Source organism: Solanum stenotomum, chromosome 9 (assembly GCF_019186545.1).
Source record: "Solanum stenotomum isolate F172 chromosome 9, ASM1918654v1, whole genome shotgun sequence".
NCBI lineage: Eukaryota > Viridiplantae > Streptophyta > Magnoliopsida > Solanales > Solanaceae > Solanum > Solanum stenotomum.
Window position 1 is genome coordinate 45,413,705 of NC_064290.1, and position 26,269 is coordinate 45,439,973.

The 26,269-nt window shown below is 33.1% G+C and overlaps 2 protein-coding genes across 2 annotated transcripts; both read right to left on the bottom strand.

The window, feature by feature from the left end:
* Positions 1 to 354: 354 nt before the first annotated feature.
* Positions 355 to 1,741, bottom strand: LOC125877564 (uncharacterized). The gene is made up of 3 exons (XM_049558823.1): positions 1,500 to 1,741; positions 971 to 1,379; positions 355 to 864 (listed from the first exon to the last, which is right to left on the bottom strand). The coding sequence occupies exons 1-3, from the start codon at positions 1,739 to 1,741 to the stop codon at positions 355 to 357; spliced, it is 1,161 nt and encodes a 386-aa protein (XP_049414780.1).
* A 16,461-nt stretch (positions 1,742 to 18,202) lies between these two features.
* LOC125877179 (probable inactive purple acid phosphatase 28) lies at positions 18,203 to 24,722 on the bottom strand. The gene is made up of 4 exons (XM_049558515.1): positions 24,468 to 24,722; positions 24,164 to 24,311; positions 18,933 to 19,345; positions 18,203 to 18,708 (listed from the first exon to the last, which is right to left on the bottom strand). The coding sequence occupies exons 1-4, from the start codon at positions 24,693 to 24,695 to the stop codon at positions 18,241 to 18,243; spliced, it is 1,257 nt and encodes a 418-aa protein (XP_049414472.1). The 5' UTR covers positions 24,696 to 24,722; the 3' UTR covers positions 18,203 to 18,240.
* Positions 24,723 to 26,269: the final 1,547 nt, after the last annotated feature.

Sequence of the window (26,269 nt, forward strand, 5' to 3'; positions counted from 1 at the left end):
CATGTCATCTTTACTCCTTTTTCTTGAAAGTTTCCCCCATTTTTTTGGCTCATCCTTACTCTTTCTTCTCTTCTTGCCAGGTCTGCCTGGCATTTTTCTTGGTTTTGGAGGCTCTATTGATGGATTTGTAGTTTCAGGCCACATCCTTATATTGGGAATAGGTTGGATAAAATGGATGTAAGCCTTGAGAAATATTTCCTTCTTATACCAGTGCTCTACATGTTGATCAGGATCTTAATTCAAGTAATAATACAAATAACATGAGGGCAAGGAATACCTCTCAACATCCACAACCTACAGTCACAATGTTTCTTCTCCAAGTCAACAACAAATGAATATTCCCCCTCACTAATCTCAAAAACCATTCAACCTATTCCATTGAACATTACAGTTATTTGAATACTCCTTGTTTCTTTCTAGTATTGCCCTTGCCATAGGTGCAATGTCTGATATCCATGTTTCAGCAAATTTGATCATGTCTATATGTCTGTTCATCATTTTATGCCTAATATTCTCTAACATGGTAATAATTGATTTATGTCTAGCAGCTAAGATCCATGAATTGAAAGTCTCACACATGTTATTTTCTACAACTTCACACTTGGAGTGAGTTTGGAAAAAGGCCCTAGACCAATTTCTGGGATCATAATGTAGCAAGTCCTTTGTTATTTCCTTCTTACCTAGCTTGGACATTGCATGAACTTCTTCTCCAAACTTGACTTCAAAGGATGCCTTTGAGCATCTCCAAAACTGTTTCCTTCTTTCTTCTCCTTTCCAGTTCATATGCCAGTTACTCCATATATGTCTAGCACACATCCTTTTCTCAGCATTTCGTAACAACTCTGACAAGACAGGAATAAGTCCCTAACAAAAAATATGTACAAAATAAGTAATTGAAGAAGTAAAGATCAAATTAAAACTAAAATATAAAAAATTGTATAATCAATATCTTTTGCATAACTGACATTACAGTTAAACCTTCACCAGTTCCCAAGTTTAGATCAACAATTAAATACCTTATGAACCAGCTCCAACTATGTTTTGTTTCTGTATCCACAACTGCCCAGGCAATGGGATACATTTGATTGTTCCCATTCTTTCCAACAACAACTAATAGCTCACCTTTACAAGCTCCCTTAAGAAAACAACCATCAAATCCAATTATATTCCTACACCCCTCCAACCATCCTTGCTTAAATGCATGAAAGCACACATAAAAATACACAAAAAGGTTCTTTCCTGGTTCAGTTTTCTTATCAATTTTTACCCAACAAAAGCTTCCAGGATTGGTTTGTTTGATCATATCTGCATAGTCACATAATCTGGCAAATTCCACTTTCCAATCACCCATGTTTTCCTTCATAATCCTCTGTTTAGCCCTGTAACAAAGAGTCTTACCAACATAAAGACTCAATGTCTTTCTAACCAAATCTTGAATTTCTCATATCCTTATGTATGGTTGAGATACAATTTTGTCCTTAAACTTTCAAGCAATTAACTTTGAATTACACAACTTGTTCCTATTTAATGGAATACACTTGTGAACAGGATGATAGTTCTTCACAATGAAATCACCTGAGTCCCTGTCAATGGAAGCATATAACAACCACTTACAGTTAGCATTTTTGCACTTCACTCTCACTCTATGTTTTTCATTAGGTCTTAACTTTATCTGCCTCCTGTACTCTACAGCATAATCTGCCACTGCTTTCCTGAACTGATTTGCACCCTCAAAGACCATTCCAAGCTCAAATATTGAAACTTCACAATCTTCATCATACCTAACTTTTTTGCTTCTCCTTCTAGTAGGTATATCTACTCATCTAACAGCATCCACATCTAGTTGTTCATCACTATCATCACTCCAACAGTCAAAGCTATCAATATAATCCTCATCTCCACCTAATTTTCCTGCATATTTGTCAGTTTTATTTTTTCCAATATCCTCAAAGCCTCTATCTATACCACCAACCTCTCCAACTGGTATTTCTTCAAATTCAGTAGCCTTTTTTCTCTGTTTTTTGTTTTTTCTTTCTTGTCTAAAAGCTCTCAACTCCTCATCAATATCTGAACCATCTTCTGAAGGTATATCTAGATCTGAATCACTACTCAAGAAATCAGATTCACCTTCTCCACCTAGGTTATCATCCACACCATCTCTACCTAGATTATCATCCACACCCTCTTCACCAATGTTAACATCAACAACCTCACCACCAAGGTTAACAGCCTCACCTTCTCCACTTAGGTCAACAACCTCACCTTCTCCACCTAAGTTAACAACCTCACCCTCTTCACCAAGGTCAACATCAACACCTTCACCACCAACATTAGTTAGATAGCCTCTAGGTCCCTTAGTGTTAAGTAAGGGTTCATCTAATACATGACAGACAAATACTTCTGTCCTCATGTTTTAAGTCTTTAATTAGGTGTAGGAGATGTTGGTCAGTTGTAATTAGGACCCATTTTTTATTCAATAAATCCTTCACATAAAAGCCTCCAACAGTTTCATACCCTAATTCTTTAGTATAATACAGTAGTTCCAAAATGGAAAAGTGGTCCTTAATAATATACCTGAGTGCAGACACACAGTTTCCTACATAAGTAGGGACAGATATCTCGGATAAGATTCCACCATGGTAAATTTTTGTAAATATAAGGCTCTCCTCCATGGTCAATTGTTAGCCCTACAAAATATCAAACAAACCCTAGCTTAAGATAACGGAATATACTCATATAACCCATACAACAACTAAAAAACAAAGTTTTAAAGCATATTTTCTAGGTAATAGTAAAGAAGTGACAGAATATTCGCAAAAATCACAAACCCTATATTTTTACAAAACCCTAGCCTTTTGGAATTCATTTAACAAAGCATGTAAAAATCATTAACAATCCTAACATACACAAGGAAATCTTCAAGATTGTAACACGAACAAGACGAATCCAACTTCAATCTGGAGGAAATCGCGAAGATGGAGTGCTTCAATTTGGAAAAAATCGCGAAGAGAGAGAGAGAGAGAAGTGTTCTATCAATTTTAACGATTTAGGAATCTTCCCTAATTAAGACATTTACAAATACACGTCGGATACACATGGTAGTTGTTAAATGGTCATTCTATACACGTCGGATACACGTGGGGAGCTTAAATACATGCGCCACACGGTTTATGAAAAGTGATAAAAAAGATGCTTAGATGGTTTAAATCTGGGGTGGTAGAGATGTTCAATAGGTACTAGGTGTAGTTGAGGTGTCTAAATGAATAATGAGGACAACTTTGGGGGGCCGCAGATGACTTTGGCCTAAAAAATAATATAATTATTTCCGACTATATATTCTTCTATTAAATAACTATCTTTTTCTTAATAGAGCTCAATTTCCAAGAAACAATATGTTGGTGTATATGCATTTTATTAAAATAAAGTGCATATGTTAGTGGGTATAAATTGTGATAAAAGATGATTATTAGTTCGTGTAACTTATATTACCATTAGTTCTTCTAACTCTCATGGTCATTAGTTTCTTATAACTCATATAACCATTAGTTTCATATAACTTATGTAACAACTATTACATTTATCTACTAACATTACTATCCATCATTCTACCAATTGATTATATGAAAAACTTATTCACCGATAAATAATGGTGTTTCTTCCTTTGTGTTGTAAGAAGGTGAAATAATGTAAAAAAAAAGAAGAGAAATTTATATTGAGGTTAGTGTAGTGAAAGAGAGTTGAGACAAAGAAAAATATTCTAAGTTTTCAACTATATTCACTATATAAAAGAGAGTAATTCTATGTTGAAGAAGATGTCTTTTAGTGGAACTTTGAACTTTTCAATTGATTCGGAGTTGCTTGAGTTGTACGATTTTGTTGGGTTGTTGTATCCTGGAGGGGATAAGTCAAGAGTGATACTGTTGGATTGGTGTAGATTATGCCGTGGTGGGCTTGAATCTCCTTAAAGAGAGCGAAATATCCACACCCCAGCCTAAAGATTTATTTATTATTTTTGTCATTTTATTTTCAACTGTAATTTATTATATTTGTGGTATATTACACCATCTCAATCTACTCTCTCTGTACACTTTTACTTGTCTACTATTCTGAAAGTTAGATTTTCACTTTTATTTGTCATTTTTATTTTACCCAAGGGCGGACCCACATAGAGTCTGCCAAGTGCTCGAGCACCCATTAATCTTGTATCAGACTATATATATATATGTGTGTGTGTGTAGAAATTAAGAAGCACTGGTATAAAATTAACATAGAGCACCCAGTGAATAATTGATTGATTGACGCAATAACTCATGATGGTGCTTGAGGTTGTTTTAGTGTTGATGAGCCTAAGTTCGAATCTCACTCTCAACATGTTTTATTTTATATATTTTTTGAACTCCTTTAGTGTATATTTTCTATCAATTAATAAGGGCAGTTAGATAAAGTAATCATGTAATTTATTATTTTCTTAATATGTCAAGTCTAACTATGACCCTAAGTATGGGTGTTCATGGTTTGGTTTGGATCGGTTATTAGTTAAAATCAAAACCAAACCAATCTAGTTGATTTTTTAAATTTCTAAAACAAACCAAACCAAACGAAAAGAATACCCGTCGATTTTGTTATTGACGGGTTTGTTCGGTTTGGTTCAGTTTTTCTGATTTTTCAATTTGAAAATTATAAATTTTTGAGAGACATATGTATCTTGATAGACACAAACACTTAGTACATGAACAATCCACCAAAAAACTATTGTTGGTTCAATTAAGCAATTAAACAATACTAAAGTTATCATTACACGAACAAAGCGATTCAATTAAGAGAAAGTGTAACTATCTTATGAAAGGTATGGTAGGTAAATACTAAATGACAAATTATAGAAATCACATACTTTTAAGGCAAAATTACAATCTATCCCTTAAAAGTTTATAATTACAGAAATCATTCAAACGGATACAATAATATAAGCGCTGATACATTAATCTGATGAGCGAGATACATTAATCGTTAAGTAAGATACATTACATTTTATACATGATACACTAATCTGATGTGCGAGATACACTAATCTGATGTGCGAGATACATTAATCTGATGCGCAAGATACACTAATCTGATGCGCGAAAATGAGGGATTTTAGAGATTTGTAAAACTTATAGGGGATAATGGTGATAAGTAAACTAAAATGTGAGATTTCTGTAATTTTTCCAAGACTAAAGTAATGAATTTTGATGGACTTGGACTTATGATTGTAATAGATGGGCTAAAATTTACGTGTTGAGCTTGAAAAAAATGGTAAAGTTAAAGACTTAAGTTGCTTAAAATTTAATAAAATATAAATATTTTATTTATGAATAATATATAAATAATTATAAAATTTATATATCTAATTTATCGGTTCGGTTTGGTTATTTTTGCAGTTATTTTTTAGTAAAATCAAACCAAACCAAATATTATTGATTTTTCAAAAATGTAAAACCAAACGTAACCAAATCAAACCAAATATCGGTTTTTTTAATCGATTTAGTTCGGATTGCAATTCGGTTTGAATTTTTAAGCATAACCATGAACAACCCTAAATGAATGAAAAAAATAAAATAAGTTAATAAATTATATATTTTATATTTGTTACTTATTTTTGGCATGGAATAAATTTTAAATTCACTTTAGTTTGGGACTGATTATAAAATAGTAACAAAAAGTTAGTGCAGATGCAAAGAAATCTCTGCTTCTAAAACTTGCAAGTGACCTTTTTTGGGCAACAAGCTGCTGCAACACCAGTGAGAAAGGGAGCCTTTAGCCCACCCAATCTTCAATCTTTGCCACAAATGTGGTTAGTTGCCTATTTTGCGTTTGCTTTATTAGGTCTTTTTGTGTATTTGTTCAAATTTTGGCTTGGTTGAATGTTGTGAGCATGTCCACATAGGCGGCGGAGTTAGGATTTTAACTTTATGGTGGGTTTTGATGAATTTTTTAAACATAAATACACTATTAGAGCAAAAGGTTGATATATGAGCTTCTAGCTTATAGCTTGATTTAATTTGATAAATCATGTCTATATTGATCCAAGTGGTTTGCTTAGGTCTTTTGCTCTTATTTAGCTTTGTAGATGATAATTTTATTCACTCTGTGTTGGAGAGTCTGCAACTTTGATCATTTTGCTGGTATTAACTTTATGTATGTACCTACCTTATCAAAACAACAATTACAATGTATCCAGTGTAATACCATAAAGTGGGGTTTGAGAATGATAGAGTATATCCAGACCTTATCATTACCTAAAGAGTTAGATAGGGTGTTTTCGATAGACCCTTAACTCAAGAAAAAAATAAATCCAAAGCAATATAGAGAAAGAAATAATAGAAATGGAGAAAAATAATGACAAAATATTAGGATTGTCAAAATGAGTTCAAATATAGGTAACCCGCTCAGAATTTTATTGGTTGAACTCAAGATAATTTAAATTAGGTCAATCTCAACCCATTCAAGTCTTAACCCATTTTAAATGGATCTTCGATTGAGTCTAATTTAATCTTCAATTCAATCCTTTTTTAAGAATTTTTATTTGTATTGGTGCAATATATGTTTTCGTATTGAATATATGATTTTCTATCTACTTAATATCTTCTAGGATTTATTTATCCATTCTTTTCATTTGTAAGAAATTAAACTGTATTTTTTTTTTCATAGAATACATGTTGAGTGAGTCATCTTAAATATATGTTTATATTTGGTTGGTATAATTTTTGGTGACTTTCTACTTCAAAATCAATAACTTATTTTTTATTTTCTTGAGTTGGAATTCAAATTGTGGTTACAAAAGTTAAATATCAATATGATATATTCTTGAGTTTAAGTGGGTCAAATTGGGTGGGTCATGACCCAACCCGATTTTAGTTCAACTCATTCTAATATCTCCAATTTTAGCCCAATCTGCTCATTTGACAAAATACTATAGACAACTTGACAAATCATTCTAAACATCCGTCATTATCGATGAAACAATAATCTAAGTGTAAAGAAACCATAGATAATAACCAAACAAACAACTAAAAAAGTAATACTATGACTAATAGCATAAGAGAAAAAGTGAGACAATGCTCAACTATCTAACAAACTTCCTACCCTAATACGTGGCCTCCATAACCTCCCATCTAATGTCATATGCTTGGTAAGCTGAAGATGCAACATGTCATGTCTAACTCTCCCCAATACTTCTCCGGTCTACCTCTTCTGAAACCATCCATAGCCAACCTCTCACACCTTTCACCTTTCACTAGGGCATCCTTGCATCTTCTCTGCACATGCCCAACATCTGAGTCTCTTTCTCGCATCTTGTCTTCTATCGAGGCCACTTCTACCTTGTCTCAGATATCTTCATTCCTAATCTAATCTCTCCTAGTATGCCCACTCATCCATCTCAGCTTTCATCTTTTGAACGTGGGAGTTTTTGACTGGCCAACACTCCGCTCCAAACATAGCCGGTCTAACCTACCTTATCAAATAAAATAAAATAAAATAAATCTTCTCACTCAAATACACTTCACTTTCCTCCCAGTGAGATCCATGTCCAATCTTGTACCAAAGCAACATAAAGAGTATCTGATTTTAATATAAAACACACCATTGACAAGACTAGAAAAAATTCAATTGACACCACTGACTTTTAGGAAAATTAACCTAAGAAGTACAAGTCGAATGTCGAAGGAACAAGTTAGAACAAGGTTAGAACAGGTACTAATTACCAAAGAAACTGAAAATTCTAAACAACTTATAGATCAGAGGGAGAAGCTTTATCATTCATTATACATAGCACATTTTTGCTAGAACAACTTCTGCCTTACAATTGAAGTTTGGCATGTTTTTGAAGTAAGGTCAAAGAATGAGTAGAATGATACATGTAAGGACAATGCATTGGTTGATTTTGATTTTGTGATGTTTTACTTAGAACTCATTCAAGTTGACCGATGATATCTACCCAGTACACGTGGTGTATCGATACTATTCTTGCTATACCTTTTGTTGATGTAAGTTGGTTTCAGGTTGTTTGAAGCGTGAGATGACAGTTTCTCCTCATCAACTTCTATCTACTTCATAAAGTGGAATTTGTATTGGTCTTTTTATGTTATTTAGTTTATCTTCTGCTTGTACTCTGCTAGAAGCTCTTGTATTTATCTAAACTAGGTCCATTTTTCGACTAATTCTATTTGATCTTCATCTTTTCTTTTTAAATTTTTTACTTTAATAATTTTTAAATCTTCAACTAATGTAAGTGAGTCTTCTACTTTGATATTTGTTGAAACTTCAAGTGCATTTTGAATTTTTATTCATTTCTTAGAGTATAAGAATTGTTCAAAAGAATTTCATAAAAACTTAATTAGAATGTTCTTTTGGGGTAAGTTAAGGGGTTATGTGAATCTCCAAACATTGTCTTAATACTTGACAGATAAATTGGTCATCGAAGGTTTTCAAGAAATTCTATATTTTTCAATGACATTAACTTAATATAAATTAATTGAGGATATAATAGAAAGAAAAAAATTGTACTTTCTTGATTTTTTCAAAAATAATAAGTAAACCTAGAAATCAAATTAGGAAATATTTGACAAGTAAATTTGAATGCCATTGTTCCTTAAAAAAAATATTGTTTTTTTTCGCTTTTTTTTTAGATGGTCACTAGGTTAGCTTTGCAACCTATTGTTAAAGTAATTCTTGCACCGTTTTGCATAGATGTTGAAAGTTGTTTTGTTTCATTTCTTTCTCTGTTGTTTGTTTTAATCTAATTTAAGTTAGTTATTTCATATTGTAATTAAATTAGACACCCTGTTGTTTAATAATGTAATTAGGGGTGTTCAAGGGTTGGTTGGGTCGATTATTGGTCAAAACCAAAACCAAATCAACTTAATCGGTTTTAAAATTATCAAAACCAAACCAAACCAAATATAATATATATTTATCGGTTTGGTTGTTTTCGGTTTTGGTTTGATTTGGTTCGGTTATTTGGTTATTAACCATACATAAAAATAAAAGAAACAATTCATTCAAAACGTGAAAAAAGTGACAACAATCCATTCAAATGAAAAAATAGTTAGAATGACTGACATTACAGAACTTTGGATCATTGAATTTACTGAATAAAACTTCAAAATTCACTATTTTGGCATAGAAGGAAGAGACAATGACATTTTCAGTCCCACAATGAATTTTCATAGACACTCATATAAACCAATAAGAAAATTGTTCTCACCTTGGACATTTTTTCTTTCATAAGTAAATTATAAATAAATTTTGATGAAACATATATAAAATCTTTAAAATTGTTTATGAATATAATATATTATGTATGTATAATAATAAAATTTATGTATATAACTTGTTGGTTTGGTTCGGTTGTTTCTTTGATTTTTTTGGAACAAAATCATAACCAAACCAAATACTATCGGTTCTTAACAATCTAAAACCAAACCAAACCAAAACCCAAATTAAATCGGTTCATTTAATCGGTTTGATTTGGTTTTTCGGTTTGGATCGGTTTTTATCCAAACCATGAACACCCTTAAATGTAATACATACTCCAACTTTCAGATGTTAAGTGTTTGGTACTAAACATAATATTGTTCAATCTGTTGACTTATTAGTTAATATCTAAAATGCAAGAAAAGAGTGGATGAGAAGGGAAAGCACGAAGAGGGAAAAAAGTGATGAAAACTACTCTTTCTGCGTTAGGGCTACGTATTGGTTGGCTTGGTTCAGTTTTGAGGTTTATCGATTCAATTTATCGGTTATCGATTTATAGATATGTTAAACTGTTAAGAACCATTAAAATATTGACTTATCAGCTTATTGGTTATTGATTGTTATTAGTTTAACCTTTAAGATTTGACACAAAAAAAATGATTGAAAATCACTTAGAAACACGGTGACAAACCAAATAAATCATGCATATGAGTTGATTTATTGTATTTTGCTCAAAAACAACACTAACACATTGTAGAATAATTGAAAATTTGAGATTACCAAGAACAAAAATATGAAACTAAATCCTAAGCCAAGGACTTTATATACGAATGGTATAGATATAATTTATTGATTTACTATTGGGTTATCGGTTAACCCGTTAAGAAAAAACCTCAAATCGTTAAGAACTGATAATCCAACAATAAAAAAAAGCTAACTAGCTTAGATAAAATATTTACTAATTCTCCTTGTACTTTGAAAGAATTACTTTTTATTAGGGGTGTACAAAACTGGGTTGGTTCGGATTTTTCAAATATCAAACCAAACCATTTGTGTAAAATTTTTAAATTTATAAACCAAACCAAACTAATAAAATTCGGATTTTTTTGGGTTTTTCAATCTCAGGTTGGTTCGGATTTTTCAAATACCAAACCAAACCATTGTGTCAAATTTATAAATCAAACCAAACTAATAAACCTCAGATTTTTTTTTCCAGATTTTTGGATTTTTTGGTAAAGTTTGCATACAAACATATAATTACCTTGTGCTTCAAATATTTCTTTAGTCCAACCAAAATACAATTATCTAAGGTGTTTCTTAAGAAAATAACACAAAATATGAGATGAGTACTGATGACACTAAAATATTCAATAAAAAATAATAATGAAATCATCATATAAAATAAATATTGCAAAGTCATAATGAAAATGATCATAATTTAAAAGTACTAAATCATGCTAAAATAATTTTAATAAGTATTAGTTACATTATTGAATATTTAAGGAAAATTAAAATTAGATTATGTATTTTAATTGTCTAAACCAATGTAAAACTAAAGAACAAATATTCAATATTATTGTCATTCTTAGTGTTGAATTGATTTCCTTTTTAATTAGTATTAATTTGATTTTGATTTAAGTTAACATCTATGAACTACAATCTTTATTGGACCATTCCGAATTCTAAGATTTAAACTTGAAATAATATATTAAAAGATAAAAACTATGAAATAGTATAAGAAATATTTTAAAATTATATCAAAGTAAATATTTATATATATAAAATAAAATTTTAAAATTACATATATAATGTCGGGTTGGTTTGGTCTCGGGTTGATTTTGTTTAGTTAAAACCAAACCAACCCAAATATAGTCGGGGGTTTTTTTTCCAATACCAGACCACTAGTCGGGTTTTTTTTTTTGGTTTGACTCGATTTGCAGTTTGATTCGATTTTCGGTTTTCGGTTCGGTTTTATACACCCCTACTTTTTATCTCACTAGTTAATAATTTCATACTAGATTTCAAGTTAGATACAACTAGATATGTGTATTTTTGCTACAAGATACACTAAAATAGAGATCGAGAGACTAGTGAGATAGGAGTGAGGCTGGCGAGATAGTCTATGTATCTATGTGAATCACACTAGATAAGTGGAAAGAGGAAAGCGGCAAGCAAGAGAAGAGAGTAACGAACGAGAGATCAGATACATGCAAATTACACTTAATTTTGACTTCATGTATTCGAGATACATATGTCTGAACATGTCAAATACATGTATTTGAAGTCCAAATTTTGACAAGTTTCATAATACTTTATAAGCATAATACATAAACATGCTCCTTAACTTGACGTCAACGGACAACTATGACCTTTAACTTTGGGTGTGCACAAGTAGACACTTAAATTTGTATAAAATTGAACAAATAGACACATTCATCCTACATGACACCCTACATGAAAAATTTGTATCCTACGTAGTGTCCTACATGTATTATGCCATGTAGGACACGTGTGTCTACTTGTTCAATTTTATATAAGTTTAAATGTCTACTAGTACACACTCAAAGTTGGAGGGTATAATTGTCCGTTGAAGCCAAGTTAAGAGTCATATTTATATATTATGCCTACTTTATAATAGTATTAAATTAGTTGGATTTGTGTAAGTTACCCGAACACATTTTGAAGGGCTTTTTTTTAAAAAAAATAAAAAATTACACGACCAAAATACAACATAGAACACTCTTTGCCTCTCTCTTTTCCCTCCATCCCCAGAATACCAGAGAGACGAAGAAGATGAAGAAGAAAACCTTAAAATCCTCAAAATCAAGAGCCGCTTCACCATCCTCCATAGCAGAGAGGAAAACACTGTCAAAGGATGTTATCATGGAGATCTTCTCAAGGCTACCCACAAAGTCATTGTGCATATTAAGGTCCGTTTGCAAACAATGGAGAATCATAATTGATGACCCATTTTTCAAATCCCTACACAGAAAAAATTCATCCCAGAAACCCAACTTGCTATTGCTCCAAGAAAAATCCTACCGTCGTTGCATAATCTACGGTACCTCTACTACTAAACTAACTCTGTCATCAATTGATTTTGAAGGGAATCATAACTTTGACTTCACATTTACTTTGGATGGTTATGCCAATATGTTGCCATCTAAATCGGAGTTGATTTGCTTTGTTAGTACCCAAGGGTTGTAACCCTAGTACTCAAGAATTAGTTAAATTCCCTAAATCTCATTTTTGTGATGTTAAAGATGGTAGTGCTTTTGGGTATATAAAGGAGAGGAATGAGTATGTTTTGGTCAATGCTCGTTGTATTAATCATGAAATTGGGTGTGAGGTTTTGAGGTGGACTGGTGGTTGTTGTTTGAAAGATTGTTAGTTCGAAATGCCCGTGTTATCTTCATTTGTGGGGAATTTTGATTGAAAATAGTTGTTATTGGATTGGATACAATGACAAGTATGATAACACAAAGATTGATGCAATTGTGTCGTTCGATTTGGGAAAAGAGGAGTTTAGTACAGTGGTGTTACCAGAAGGTCTTTTGATCCTGCTGGAGTTCCTTTTTTGGTGGAGTTGAAGGGGTTGTTGTGTTTGGTTGATTCACCCGAGGACGTATCTTCCATGGATATTTGGGTGTTAAAAGATTCAAAGAATCATATAGGGGCTAAGGAGTACATTATTGATCTGAGCATGTTTGACTTTGGCTTCGATTTTATCACTCCTCTGGATTGTAAGGAAGGGAAGATTCTTATGGATGTTAAATTTGAAAGTCTTGAGTGGTATGATGTGGAGAAGAAGTGCTTTAAGAAAATAGATAATCTAACTTCACGACGATGGAGATGGTCTGTACTTTACACCAATGGCTTGTTTTCCTTGGGAAGTCGATATGTAGGCAGCGTATAACGTTTTCAGGTGCTGTTTATGGTTTGGTTCATCAACCATAGTGTTTCACCCTTTGCTTAGAGTAAATTAGTTAACTTTGAGCAAACAATAAATCTATCATTTTGTGGAGTTATCTTGTCAATTCCTGTAATTGAACCAGTATATTTGAAATGATGTTGGAAGACTAATGTCATATTATCATTTACTTCACATGTGATACAAATTGGCATCTCAGTGTTAACTAACTTTATTCTATCTTATGAATATTTGATTTTGAAAATCTGAACTAAAAAGAAAGTGGTGTGATTTTTTTGTTTTTAATGGACAGGACTGCAAATAGTGATGGTTATGAAACAGATTCATGTTGCTTAAGGTATTGTAAATTGCAGAGTTTAACTGGGTGCCTTAGCATCCTGCACAGATAATCTTCTTCCATCTGCAGTCTGCCGAAAGAAATGGTTATCGACTTATCGTTGTTGAAGTGCTTATTTTCGCTGCTGTCTTTGCAAGAAAGGAAGCACTGAATTGTTGGTATTCTTTAAAGCCTTGTTACAAAATTGCTATTTGGGACAAAAATCTTGAAACTATTTCATGATCTGGTTTTGGCTGCATTCATCATGATAGTTAATCAAATATGTAACAACAACATACCCGGTGTATTGAATTTCCACAGAGTGAGATCTGGGAGGGTAAAATGTATGCAAACCTCTCTACCTCACTCAGAGGTGAGGTAAAGAAGACTGTTTCTGATATTCCCTCGGCTTAAGACATAAACAGACTAGAAAAAGTCGTAATGAAAGTACTGAAGGTCGACAACAGGTAGTAACAATAGTAGTAGAACAATACTTCAATTGAATTACACGAAACAACATAAATCAACAAAATCAAAGAATAAGAAACTACAAGCACAACACTATTAAGGGGGTGTTTGGATCGACTTCTTTAAAGTAGCTAATAAGCTAAAAGTCATTAGTTGAGAATACCCAACTTTTGACTTTTAGCTTATTTTTGTACTTCTTCAACCTAAAAGAAAATGATTAAAAACATTTTTTGTCTTTCCCAAACAATTATAAAAATAAAAAAGAGCTGAAAAGCCAAAAGCTTATTAAAATAAGCCAATCCAAACACAGACTACTAGTAAGGACACCAAGATGCACGCCTACCTACTAGCATGGACACAGTCCTACCTACTAGCCGTCTATCTTATTCACGTCCTCCACACTTTCTTATCTAAAGTTATGTCCTCGGTAAGGCACAACTACGCCATGTCCTATCCAATTACTTCTCCCTAATACTTCTTCGAGGGTGGTGTAGGAGACATCATGACCCTTCAGATTTTGGGTCATGGCATATACCTTGACGGGGGATATATTAATATTATTAGGCACTTTAAACTACAAAGGTTGGTTGTAGGCACTGATTAAGTTTATTGTTTAATTTTTTCTCATGTTAGATGACCTGATCATTTCAAATTTTTGATTTGCTTGTGCTAATATACAGAAAATCTAAATTAAAGAGATATCTTTTATGAAATCATGTTTTCATCCTAAATGATGCACTCAAAGAACATGATTTGAACATTATACACAAATGAATCTCACATGAATTTATACTCGTCTATTTTTAATGTATGTCATTTTTGTTCTTCTGTATTTCCCTTTTCACGTGGATGCAATACATCTTTTTCATGTCTCTCCTTTTTTAACATTATAATACAATTTCTAACTCTTGCTATCATTGCTTTTCCTGTTATTATTTTTCCTCTGAGATACTATCTCTACCTGTTTCTTTTACTAATTTCCACTAAAGGAATCTCCTTTGTGAATGTTCGTCTTATGTTATAAATGATTCTCTTGAAATTTATGTTATGAACATTATACACATGAGATGTCACATTATTTTGTATTCTTAAATAGTAATAATTATTTTCATAAACGATATGAAAGTAGTGCTGAAATTTTATGTACAAGTGACCAGAAAAACGTGTTTCAAATGTTATACATGTGATATCTCACATGTATTTGTTTTTCCCTTGAACGGTAATTATAATATTCTCACTTTATCTCAATTGTTTTAATCATATATATTATTATCAATAATTAGCATTCAAAAACGTCATAAAACCATTAATTATTTCCCCATCATATCCTCCATATTGTATTATTACTAAACTTTGAAAATGATATAGAAAAAAATAATCCAAGATAAAATATTTTCTATATTCTCTTATATCATATACGACCTTTGTGATTTTGTTGTAATGTATACCTTAAGCAATATGAAATCTCAACAGTTGAATTTGTAATTATTCTATTTGGTATCTCCATTTATCTATTTACCAATAGGCAAGTACTATTAGTAAGTTATTGAACATTAAATACAATTTTGCCTAAATTTGTTCCTACTTTTTTTAATGAAAATGGCCAAGATGGCGTTATTATATAGGGCAAACAACGCAATTTCACTAATTTAGGGAATAATTATGTACTTTCACCATGAGTTTTTGATATTTTGAGCCACTTGACTAAGTGTATTTTTGTATCAAAAATTATATGGGGAGATACAATATATTTTCTCATTTCAATTAGGTTAACACAAACTTTGAAGCCTGAATACCACTGCACACCTCGTTTGCCTGAAATCATACTCGTCTTTTGTAATATATAGCAAACATCACATGAGTTTAGTAAAAGGGAAAAACATTTTCTTTAGGAATGCAATTCCTTAAAAATGAGGAAAATAACTTCACGGGTAGAAATAGGGAAAACAAATTTCACATATGGCATTTCCTATTGATTGTGCCATCCACACCCTCCAACACATCTCATCTTTACCCGCAGCCCTGTAGCCCCCATCCCAACCACCCCACTCCACCATCCATAGTATTTTGTCTAGATTATATACAAATGCTTTTGGGGCAATATTTTTTGCTTACGTTCCGAACACAAGAAATTAAATAAGAAAGACAACTCTAGCTAAGGTTGTTAGCTAGTGACTTCCGCCATACAACAAGCCAACAAATTATGTCTGACTAGATTCGACTCAACGGTAATAACTGTTCGCTGGATGATCATCATATGAATCAAGATAGGTAGATACAGGTTGTCTCAACAGGTTTGTGAACCAATTCGTCAAGGTTTCTTTTCTTTTAACTAACTAATTAATATTCTCTCTGTTCCAAAACAGTTGTCACGTTCCACCTCTTGAGAGTCAATTTGTCTAATTTTCATAACTAAATTAGATTAGATTAATTTGATATTTTATAATTAAAATTTAGATATTCAAAAATGATAGGAAAAGTACTATAAATTGCAATTATTCCCATATCAATATGATGAAAAAACACATCTTAAAATGTGGGTCAAAGTTCATATCATTTGACTTTCCAAAAAGAAAATTTTGATAAGTATTTTGGAATGGAGAGAGTAATATTTAAAATGTGAATTAGACAACTTTTCCTATTCCCAAAAATAGAGGCAAGTCTAGGATTTAACTTTAATAATTTTTCAACCTTCAAGATTCTTAGCATTGAGCTAATCATAGTTCAAACTTATATGTTCAGAATTTAATGTGTAAAAAGTTTTGAGAAAATGATCCTTAATGTATAGGGATGACTTTATTTTGATCCTTAATATATTCCACATGGTCTTAATGTATTATAAAAAGTACTCAATTTGATCCTTTGCCCTAAATATAACATAGCCATCAGTTAAATTTAACGTTGGGCCCCACTGAAAAATAAAACCACCCAAAATATTTCCCTTTCTCCTTCATTTTCTGGTCCTCCCATCAAAAGCTCTGTTTTGAAGAGCCTGTGGGTGTTTTTGCCTCAGCCATAGAAGGAACTTTCCTCTTCCACTTTTAAAAATATTACTTCTCAAAAGTGTGGTTTAGATAGTTGAATTTTGCTTTTGATAAACATTTAAGGATCAAGTTCATCTTATGTCAATTGATTTTTACAAATACCTCCAACATAAAATTTGCTCAGTTGATACTTCATCAGCATCATATGGCAAATTTTAATGCTGAAAAATGTTGTCTCAAACACATGATCTGTTTTTAAAAAATTGTGACCATCATATATATACCATTGACCCTCACTATGAACATTAACAAATCTAACAATAGGATTAAATCTTATAATAATATTAACAGTGAAAGAAAATAAACTAATTTTCTAACTTAACAATAAAATTATTTTTTAGAAATCATAACTTTGAATTAGGGCTAAAATTGTGGGAACAGAAGGGTGGTGGAGGAGGGACAAAAGTGGAGAGCAGCGACTGGTTGGTGGACGAACGTCGGTGAGTCAGTGGCATAGAACAATGTGGTCGTCGGAGAAGGGGGAAATTGGGTCAAGCTTTTCACGCCACTGATGAAAGAGAAAGGGAAAGTTTGGGTTTTTTAGGTGGGACCGCTGTTAAATTTAACTGAGATCTGTTATATTTAGGGCAAAAGACCAAATTAAATACTTTTATAATACATGAAAGACCATATAGATCACGTGGAATATATTAAGGATCAAAATAAAGTAATCCCTATACATTAAGGACTATTTTGGTCATTTTCTCTTAAAGTTTTTATTTTTTTTTCATTATATATCTATGTTCATGTAGAGAACCCCGAGTTAAGTTGAACTAGGGGTGTCTGAATGAATTCGGGGGATCAAAATGGACTGTGTTATTAAATGGGCGAGTAATTTGGACTGAAATAAGTTGGGCTGAAAGGGGTTTGATACACTTACAAGCACTTTTGAAAAAGCTTTGATCAAACACTAATTACTGCTCAAAAGTATCTTTCGAGCTAATTAGGCAAATACAAATTATTTCTCACTAAAAACACTTGTGAAAAAAACACTTTTTAAAATAAGCTGATTTTAGAAGTTTAACCAAATATGCTTATATATAAACAAGGCAATTAAGATAAAAGTTAAAAAGTATGTATGGATAGTTGCGCGGACTCTTCACTTTCGATGCCGCACCTATGTCAGATTCTCCAAAAATACACTACTTTTGGAGAATCCGACATGCACCCGTTGACACTTTTTAAGAGTTCGAGCAACATAGGTCATATAACCATATAGAATGAACAGTATGTACCTGATACTTTCATCTTGATGAATGAATGTCCCACAAGACTTGCTCATCAAACTTGGTCAATACACCATCATCGAGTCGTTTCCATGTCCTGATCTTCTCCACACCCATCCAGACTTCCTTTCCCTTCCCAAGTTCTGCCTGTATTACCCTTGCTCTTCTAGGCCAACCAGCTACACCATAACCATGATATCCAAAGCCTCCACCATAGCAAAACCACATACCTTCTAGATTCCCACAATAATCATTATTATGATCATGACCTATAAAAAAAGCTTTAACATCCCCCATAGAGATAAAGGTCTTCAAGACTCCGGAGTTCACCAATGAACATGCCACATATTCCCGGTACGTGCCAACAATATTTTTAATAGGACCTTGACGGATTTCTGGAATTGGGATGTGGAAAAATGCTAGTGCAGGATGCATCACTGGGAGCGGAGGAATCTCCACTGATTGGTCAGTAAGCTTCCATTGTCCCTGTGATTGTATTGACCTGCAAAATGTTAATAAACTCTGAATAGACTAAACCCACTCATCAGAGCAGAAACAAGTAACAGAAACACAGAAAAGATAGTTCTAATAAATGGAAGATTTGTAATAGAATGCTCAACAGGGAAGCACCGAGTCACGTGCATAGGAAGGAGAGAGGGAGAAAGTGAGAGAGTTCATATGTTTCCTTCTAATGTCAGTCATAACAATACCTGAAATCTTTTAGAAAGACCACGAAGCCAACTTAGTTGAGATTCCCTGATCCAGTTATAAGTCCGGACTCCGTCAACAATAGCTCTATCTCCACTATCTAGAAAATATAGGTTAAGAATGCTGCTGTTACTTAAGTATGAGCCAGGTGCACCCTGCACTTCAAGATTGTAGTTGCCAAATCCATCAATATTTGTCATTGGTTGCTGTTTCATTGGATCCATTGGAGATGTTTGTGAAACGGAATAATCCATCAGGGAGATGAAAGACATAAGTTCTTCACGATTCATAGTAGATTCTTGATCATGGTTCCCCAAAACTGCTGCCCATGGAATTCCGGATTCTATAGCAGGAGCAAAAACTTCAAACAAAGATTCTGCAGCATCAGTAGCACTTGATCCAAATATGTTATCTCCTATATAACAAAGTCAAGTGAGTTTTACAGAAGATCAAACAATGATAAAGCAAATGATATGCAATCACTACCAATTAGCAACTGTAACATTTGTATGCTATACAAGCAACACATATGTGGAAGAACAAGGACAATGAAATTGCAGTTGGAGATATGGGAAAAGTAGAAGCTCAGGGAATACATAAACAAGTGTAAAATAAGCAAGGAAAAGCAAGATAACAAGATGAAATACAACTCATCAAGCTGAAGTTACATAAGACTGGTGCTAGTAGCCTTGTTTACCTTGAAGTATGCCAAAGAAGACTCCATTCATCATTTCAACGAACATCAGCTTAGATAAAGATTATTTTATACAAATACAATAATTTAGGATGAACTAGGGATTAAGAAGGAGCCAGAGGAGAACAGAAAGAGGGAAGAGTTTAAGGGAAAACAAAGAGGGGGAAGATGGCGACATACGAACAAAACAAATGAAGAAAAAGAAAAGCGGAACTGCCAAAAGATGCTTTGGAAGGGCGTTAAAGAGCAATGATTTGATTTACCATGAACCAATCGAAGTCTCATCATAACTACATTATTAAGATGTTAATTTTACATAGACTCTAGAGTGTAAATATTTACGAGGAAACAGGAAACTAAAACAGGAGAAAAGTAACCAAGAGAATTAAAATATTACACCAGATCCTATTTAAATCCTACACTCCTTATGATTATGCCGCAAAAATGTAGTCAACGGCGGAATTAAAAAGCAACCTACAGATGCTTTACGCCCAATTTATCTTTTGTATATTTAAAATTGTACAAATTAAAACATTAGATAAAACTCAATCATGATATGGCATGATTATGCTGCAAAAAGCCTAGTCCATAACTTCATCCATTCGTTTCAATATTTTTTATTAATCTTGAAGGCATTATCTTCACAGGAAAATTAATGGAGACTAATGTGGAGTTTTAGAGTAGATGAGAGTTTGAAAAGAGTTGATGTAATGTTCATTGTCATTATCCCAAAGCTGGAGGGAGCTACGAGTATCAAGCAGTATAGGCCTATTAGTCTAGTAAGAACCATTCATAAGATCATTTCTAAGGTGTTTTCCCCTACATATTGAAAGGTCCAAGACGAGACTGTGTCTTCTTCACAAAATGCTTTTGTGGAGGAAAGGCATATTCTGGATGCAATTTTGTTGGCACATGAAGTGGTAGAATCTAATAAAAAGGAAGGTGTTTCAGTGTTCCGTGCAAGCTAGTCCTTGAAAAGCCATACGATCATGTGAATTGAAATTTCTTGATTTCGTTATTCGATTCTGGTGAATGGCAATCCATGTGGGTTTTTTTTAGTAGTGTGAGGGAATTGAGACACAAGAATGCTCTATCATCTACGATTTTCATTTGAGTAATGGAAGAATTGAGTAGGATGATGGATAGAGCCGTGATCGGTGGATAGCTTAAAGGTTTCAATGCAGCACCTGGNTCATTATCCCAAAGCTGGAGGGAGCTACGAGTATCAAGTGGTATAGGCCTATTAGTCTAGTAAGTGTTGGGTTCATTGTATAATGTGTGAATGGATAATGGTACATAAAATAAAGATTGGTGAATTAAAAATGTGAAAGTGCTGCAAGTATGAATGAAGTTATTCCATTCATGAATACTCATGACAGATGAATGCAACATTTCGTATTACTAGGCCACTTTTTCACATATCATGCATGAATCATTGTGCTCACCTATAGGCTATAAATATCTTAATCTTTCTCAGATATTGACAACAAGTTTTTGAAACAAGTTTACAAGAAGAAAAACACTACATAGTAAGAAAAAAGTTTCTGCTTTTCCCAAAACTTCAAGTGTGATTACAAGCCATTGAGTGGTTCGCTGGACAACAAATTTGAGGTATCGCTATTTGTTTGTTGTGAGTCATTTTTTCCTGGGAGGATATATTTCATAACCTCGGGTATTTGAGGGGAATAATTTCCTTAAGAAAACTCTGTGAATTCAGAGGACTTGACTCTTCTTCCTTTCATCTTGTTGATTATATGACTTTTGTTTCCAAAATTTATTTAACTTCAGATTGTATATTTCATTATTTATATGAAATTTGTTTGAAGTTATTTTGTTGGAAAAACAGATTTTGCACTACGAAATTTTAACAGTAAGAAGCATTCATTAAATCATTTCTAAGGTGTTTTCCCCTACATATTGGAAGGTCCTAGACGAGACTGTCTTCTTCACAAAATGCTTTTGTGGAGGAAAGGCAGATTCTGGATGCAATTTTGTTGGCACATGAAGTGGTAGATTCTAATAAAAAGGAAGGTGCTTCAGTGTTCTGTGCAATCTAGACCTTGAAAAGCCATAAGATCATGTGAATTGGAATTTCTTGATTTCATTATTCGATTCTGGTGAATGGAAATCCATGTGGGTTTTTTTTTAGTAGTGCGAGGGAATTGAGACACAAGGATGCTCTATCATCTATGATTTTCATTTGAGTAATGGAAGAATTGAGTAGGATGATGGATAGCGCCGTGATCGGTGGATAGCTTAAAGGTTTGAATGCAACACCTGGCGAAAATGGTACCATATCGATCTCTCATTTAGTGTTCGTGGATGATACTTTGGTATTTTTTCATTGAGATGTGATCTAGTTGGAATACTTGGTCAAATGTAAACTTGGTTCCAGGTAATGTCTGGTTTCAAAGATTAATATTACAAAGTGTGAAATTATACCTGTTAGAGAGGTGGATAACACTGATAGGCTTGCTTATGTTTTGAATTGTAGGGTAGGAGCTTTTCACACTACCTAACTTGGTCTACCACGAGGTGCTTCAAATAAGGATCAAAATGAAACCTGATTCATAAGGGAGCTGAGACAAGACTTATGGCACTTCTCCAAAGGTGAGACTGAAGTACTTATTAACCACATCTTAGCAAGCATTCACACATATTTCATGTCCTAGTTTCACCTAATCGGTTGGGAGATTGTGACATATTCCAAGTGTTGGGGAGGCTTGGAGATAAGGTATTGTTGGGAAAATGGCTATGGAGATTCGGAGCGGAGGAACAAGTTTTTGAAGAGGGGTGGAAATCTAAAAATGTCAATATGTCCAACGGTTGTGGTTGATGAAGGAATATTATAAAGGGTTGGGTAGAATTTAGTGGCAGCGTTTCAATCAGGGTTGGAGACGGGAAGAGAGTTATGTTTTGGCATCATAAGTGGTGCGGAGATAACACTTTGAAAGATGATTTCCTGAACACATACAAAGTCTCATGCCAAAAGGAGTAGTTGATCTAACAAATTCAGAAGATACATAGGTGGAGAGGTTTTCCGGGACTTCGAGGTTCAAGGGGAATTTCCATAATTGGGATGTGATTGAGTTCCAAGGATTGCAAGATTTGCTTCACATGAGTTCACAAACAATGTACTCACTTGATAGCCATGAATCATGATGATTGGAGGTGTTCGTTGGAGAATAATTGAACTTTCTTTGTTAAGTCTTTTTATGAACAACATTTTGAGTAGGGAGAGATTTCATTTTCATATAGCTCGATTTGGATCTCAAAGGTACCCAGGAAGGTGTATTTCATCACTTGGTTAGCATCTAGAGAGGTGATTCTGACGATAGAGAATCTCAGGAAGCAACAGTTAGTTTGTGTTAGTGTTTCATGTGCAAGGAGGCGAGTGAAGATGTCAATCATCCTCTTTTACATCGTCATCTTACCTCAAGTTTATGATGGAAATTCTTAATTGGTTTGGCATATCATGGGTGATGCCAAGCATGGTAAAGGAGTTAATATTCCGTTAGAACTGTGGGAGGAGGAAAAGGCGGACACAAGATCGAAACAAGCTGCTAATAGTTTAGCTAAGGACTAGTTATTTCTTGCTTCTTTAATTGTGATCATAGTTTTAAATACCCCTCCGTCCCATTTGTGTGGCACTCTTTTTATTAGTCCGTCTCAGCAAGAATGTCATCTTACTATAATTAGAAATAATTTAACTTTAAAATTCCCCTTTTACCCTTAATGACATAATTTACAACCCACACAAATATCTAAGATTTGTTTTAGACCACAAGTTTCAAAAGTCTTCTCTTTTTTCTTAAACACGGTGCCCAGTCAAACGATGCCACATAAAATGGAACAGAGGGAGTATCTAATAATAGCTGAAGTAGTCCTTTAGTTAGTTCCCAATATCAGTCACAAGTAAACTATTGAATGTGATTACCAATCTTGCCAAATCATAATCAATGGAAGACAAACGGACGGAAAATAACAGGTGAATCAGAAACACTAATAATCAGATCTGTAACTACATACCCTGTACCATCTGAACTTTATTAGTCTCCCTGTAAAATATTTTTATTTTTCTGCGTGAACTTTATATCCATCAACAAACTGTACTTAGTGCAACAAACCACAAACTGCAGTCCGCGAAACACATCATACCTCTTGAATGTAGTAGCTTTAGACAAAAAAAACCTAACAATTTCCTGCCTAATGTCTAAATATTGCCTCCGCAGTGAGCTCATGGAAGTGGAAGCGATTACACAATTCAATTGAGATAGGCTTTTTATAGATCATCAGACAGCATACAATAACAAATCTTGACACACAATAAAAGTAGAGTTATTTATTTAAATTTAGCATATTCTGAATCTCTATTATACCATTTTTGGAAAGGCAGAAAGCAGTTACTGAAATCTTGAATTAGAACCTCTGCTCTAATCATCCAGAAAGGAAGAGAAAAGGAAAGTGTGTTTCTTACTTCAAATAATGTCAAGGCAATACATACAGGTAAACAACAGAAGGGGAAGTTAAAGTTATTACCAGTAAATACAATCAAGTCAGGCTTTTCAATGTGAATCATCTTCCTCAAGAAATGAGTAGTGTTGAGGTCAGAACAGTAATTGAACTCACTCTCCAACACATCTCTACACCGAGTCACCATCCCATTCCCATAATGCATATCCGCAACCTAAAACACACCAAATTACAACACCCACTTTGCCACAAAATCCACAAGAAAAAAGAAATACACTAAAGTTTTTCGATTTACTTTAACATTTTTCCAACAATTTTTTTATTTTATTTTCCAGTAAAGCAAAAAATAAGTTAATTTTTGTATTAGAACCTGAAGGATTTTGAAGGTTCCATCTGAGCGGAAACGCAGAGGTAGATGGGGCTGCTTCTTCAGCTGGATATTTTGGTAATCAGTAGTTAGTCTACTTGAGATAACAAGTGTGTCAAGAAGATACAAAGAAGCAATAGTGAAAATTAAGAACAACAAAGAGTGGATCCATAGTCTTGCTGATTCCATACTTTGTTCAAAGGATCCAAATGGAGAAGCACTAACAAACATATACTACTGCTCACACTGTACCAATTTATGTTATTTAATTTAACTTGACACAAGGTTCGAAAATGTATTAAGATATGTTATTTAATTTAACTTGATATATAATTTAAAAAGAGGAATAAAAATACTTTTTAAACTTATGATTTATGTTTATAGTGGGGCGTAAGAATAAATTTTTAAGTTATTTTATTAATTAAATAAAAAAGTGAGTCATATAAATTGTAACGATAATGATAATACAAATCTTTAGTTTTACTAATAAGCCTACTACCTACTTCTGACTTGTTTATTATTTCCAACGCAAATTGTTGTCATGTTTTTTCTATTTTTCTTAAATGTGTTTAACTATTTAGCTGTTAGCAGCTGTAGTTGCGTTTGATTTTTGAAACTAGACACTTGTGCTCGGTTATACATATTCTTGCAAACATGATTGTCATTTCGATAATTTGCGCTTTAGCCCATTTATTTCTCGAACTAATTTTTACAAAAAGTTACTTTTGAAATTTATTTTTCGAAGAAAAATAATGTTAAAGAGTACTTCTTTTGGTTCATATTAAGTGGACATAAAATATCGAAAATTAAATTATTGAATTGAATTAAATTTTTTGATAATTTATTATTCGGTAATTTGATATTTGGTATGATATTTGAGAGTAAAATTTTAGAATTATGATATTCGGATTTGGGTTTGGTATGAGATATTAGTACCATTTGGTATTCGGTATTTTTCAAAAACTGAATCATTTACTTAATGAAGGTCATATATCAACATGTTCATTACTCATTAGTAGAAGTCCAAAGAGAAAGTTAAAGAATAAGCATAAGCTCTTAGGTTTTAAAAGGTGCGAATGAAAAATGAAAAGTTGCGACTTTTATAAAGAGTTGTGACTTTTATGAAAAGTTGCGACTTTTATGAAGAGTTGCGAGTTTTATGAAAAGTTATGACTTTTATGAAAGGTTGTGACCTTTCCGAAAGATTGTGACTTTTCCAAAGGGTAGTGACATTTCCAGTAAGGCAAAATAAGAACCTTTTCACACTACCTTTTGTTTTCTATAAATTGAGGGATTTCCTCTCATTTTAAAAAAAAAATATTTTTCTGGACTTCTTCTACTACTACTAAATCTAATATTCTAAGTGTATTTTACTGTCGTTGAGTGATTCGCTGACACCGTGATTTTAGGTACCAATACATCAGTGAGTAAAATCGTTCTATCCTGGGAGGATATATTCCATTAATCTCGGGTATTTGAGGGGAATAATTTCTTTAAAATTGTTGTTCATCTTGTATTCCTAAGATACTTAGGGGTCGTTTGTGTCACGCCCTGAGCCTACACCCTGGATGTGGCTGACACTCGAAGACCATTGCTGGCCCCCAAGTGAACCCTTGGCCTGACTTTCTTAACTCAGCGGAAACCTAACTCAACAGAATAACTCTATGCAATGCAAGGACATAAAACAACTTAACTGATAAAATCTGGCCCAAAAAGGCAACTCGAGTCTCAAAATAGAATATTACATATATACATAGATGAGAGACTCAGAACTAACTGACTGACTGTCTATGAAGCCTTTATAA

What these genes read in the sequence shown, in the direction of transcription:
- LOC125877564 (XM_049558823.1), bottom strand. Translation starts at nt 1,741, where the DNA reads ATGGTCTTTGAGGGTGCAAATCAGTTCAGGAAAGCAGTGGCAGATTAT. An exon ending in AACAAGTTGTGTAATTCAAA is followed by an intron (nt 1,380 to 1,499) that starts GTTAATTGCTTG and finishes TCTTTGTTACAG; the next exon opens with GGCTAAACAGAGGATTATGA. An exon ending in GAACTGGTGAAGGTTTAACT is followed by an intron (nt 865 to 970) that starts GTAATGTCAGTT and finishes ATTTTTTGTTAG; the next exon opens with GGACTTATTCCTGTCTTGTC.
- LOC125877179 (XM_049558515.1), bottom strand. Translation starts at nt 24,695, where the DNA reads ATGTTTGTTAGTGCTTCTCCATTTGGATCCTTTGAACAAAGTATGGAA. An exon ending in GAACCTTCAAAATCCTTCAG is followed by an intron (nt 24,312 to 24,467) that starts GTTCTAATACAA and finishes GGTGTGTTTTAG; the next exon opens with GTTGCGGATATGCATTATGG. An exon ending in GTCTTTCTAAAAGATTTCAG is followed by an intron (nt 18,709 to 18,932) that starts GTATTGTTATGA and finishes ATACAATCACAG; the next exon opens with GGACAATGGAAGCTTACTGA.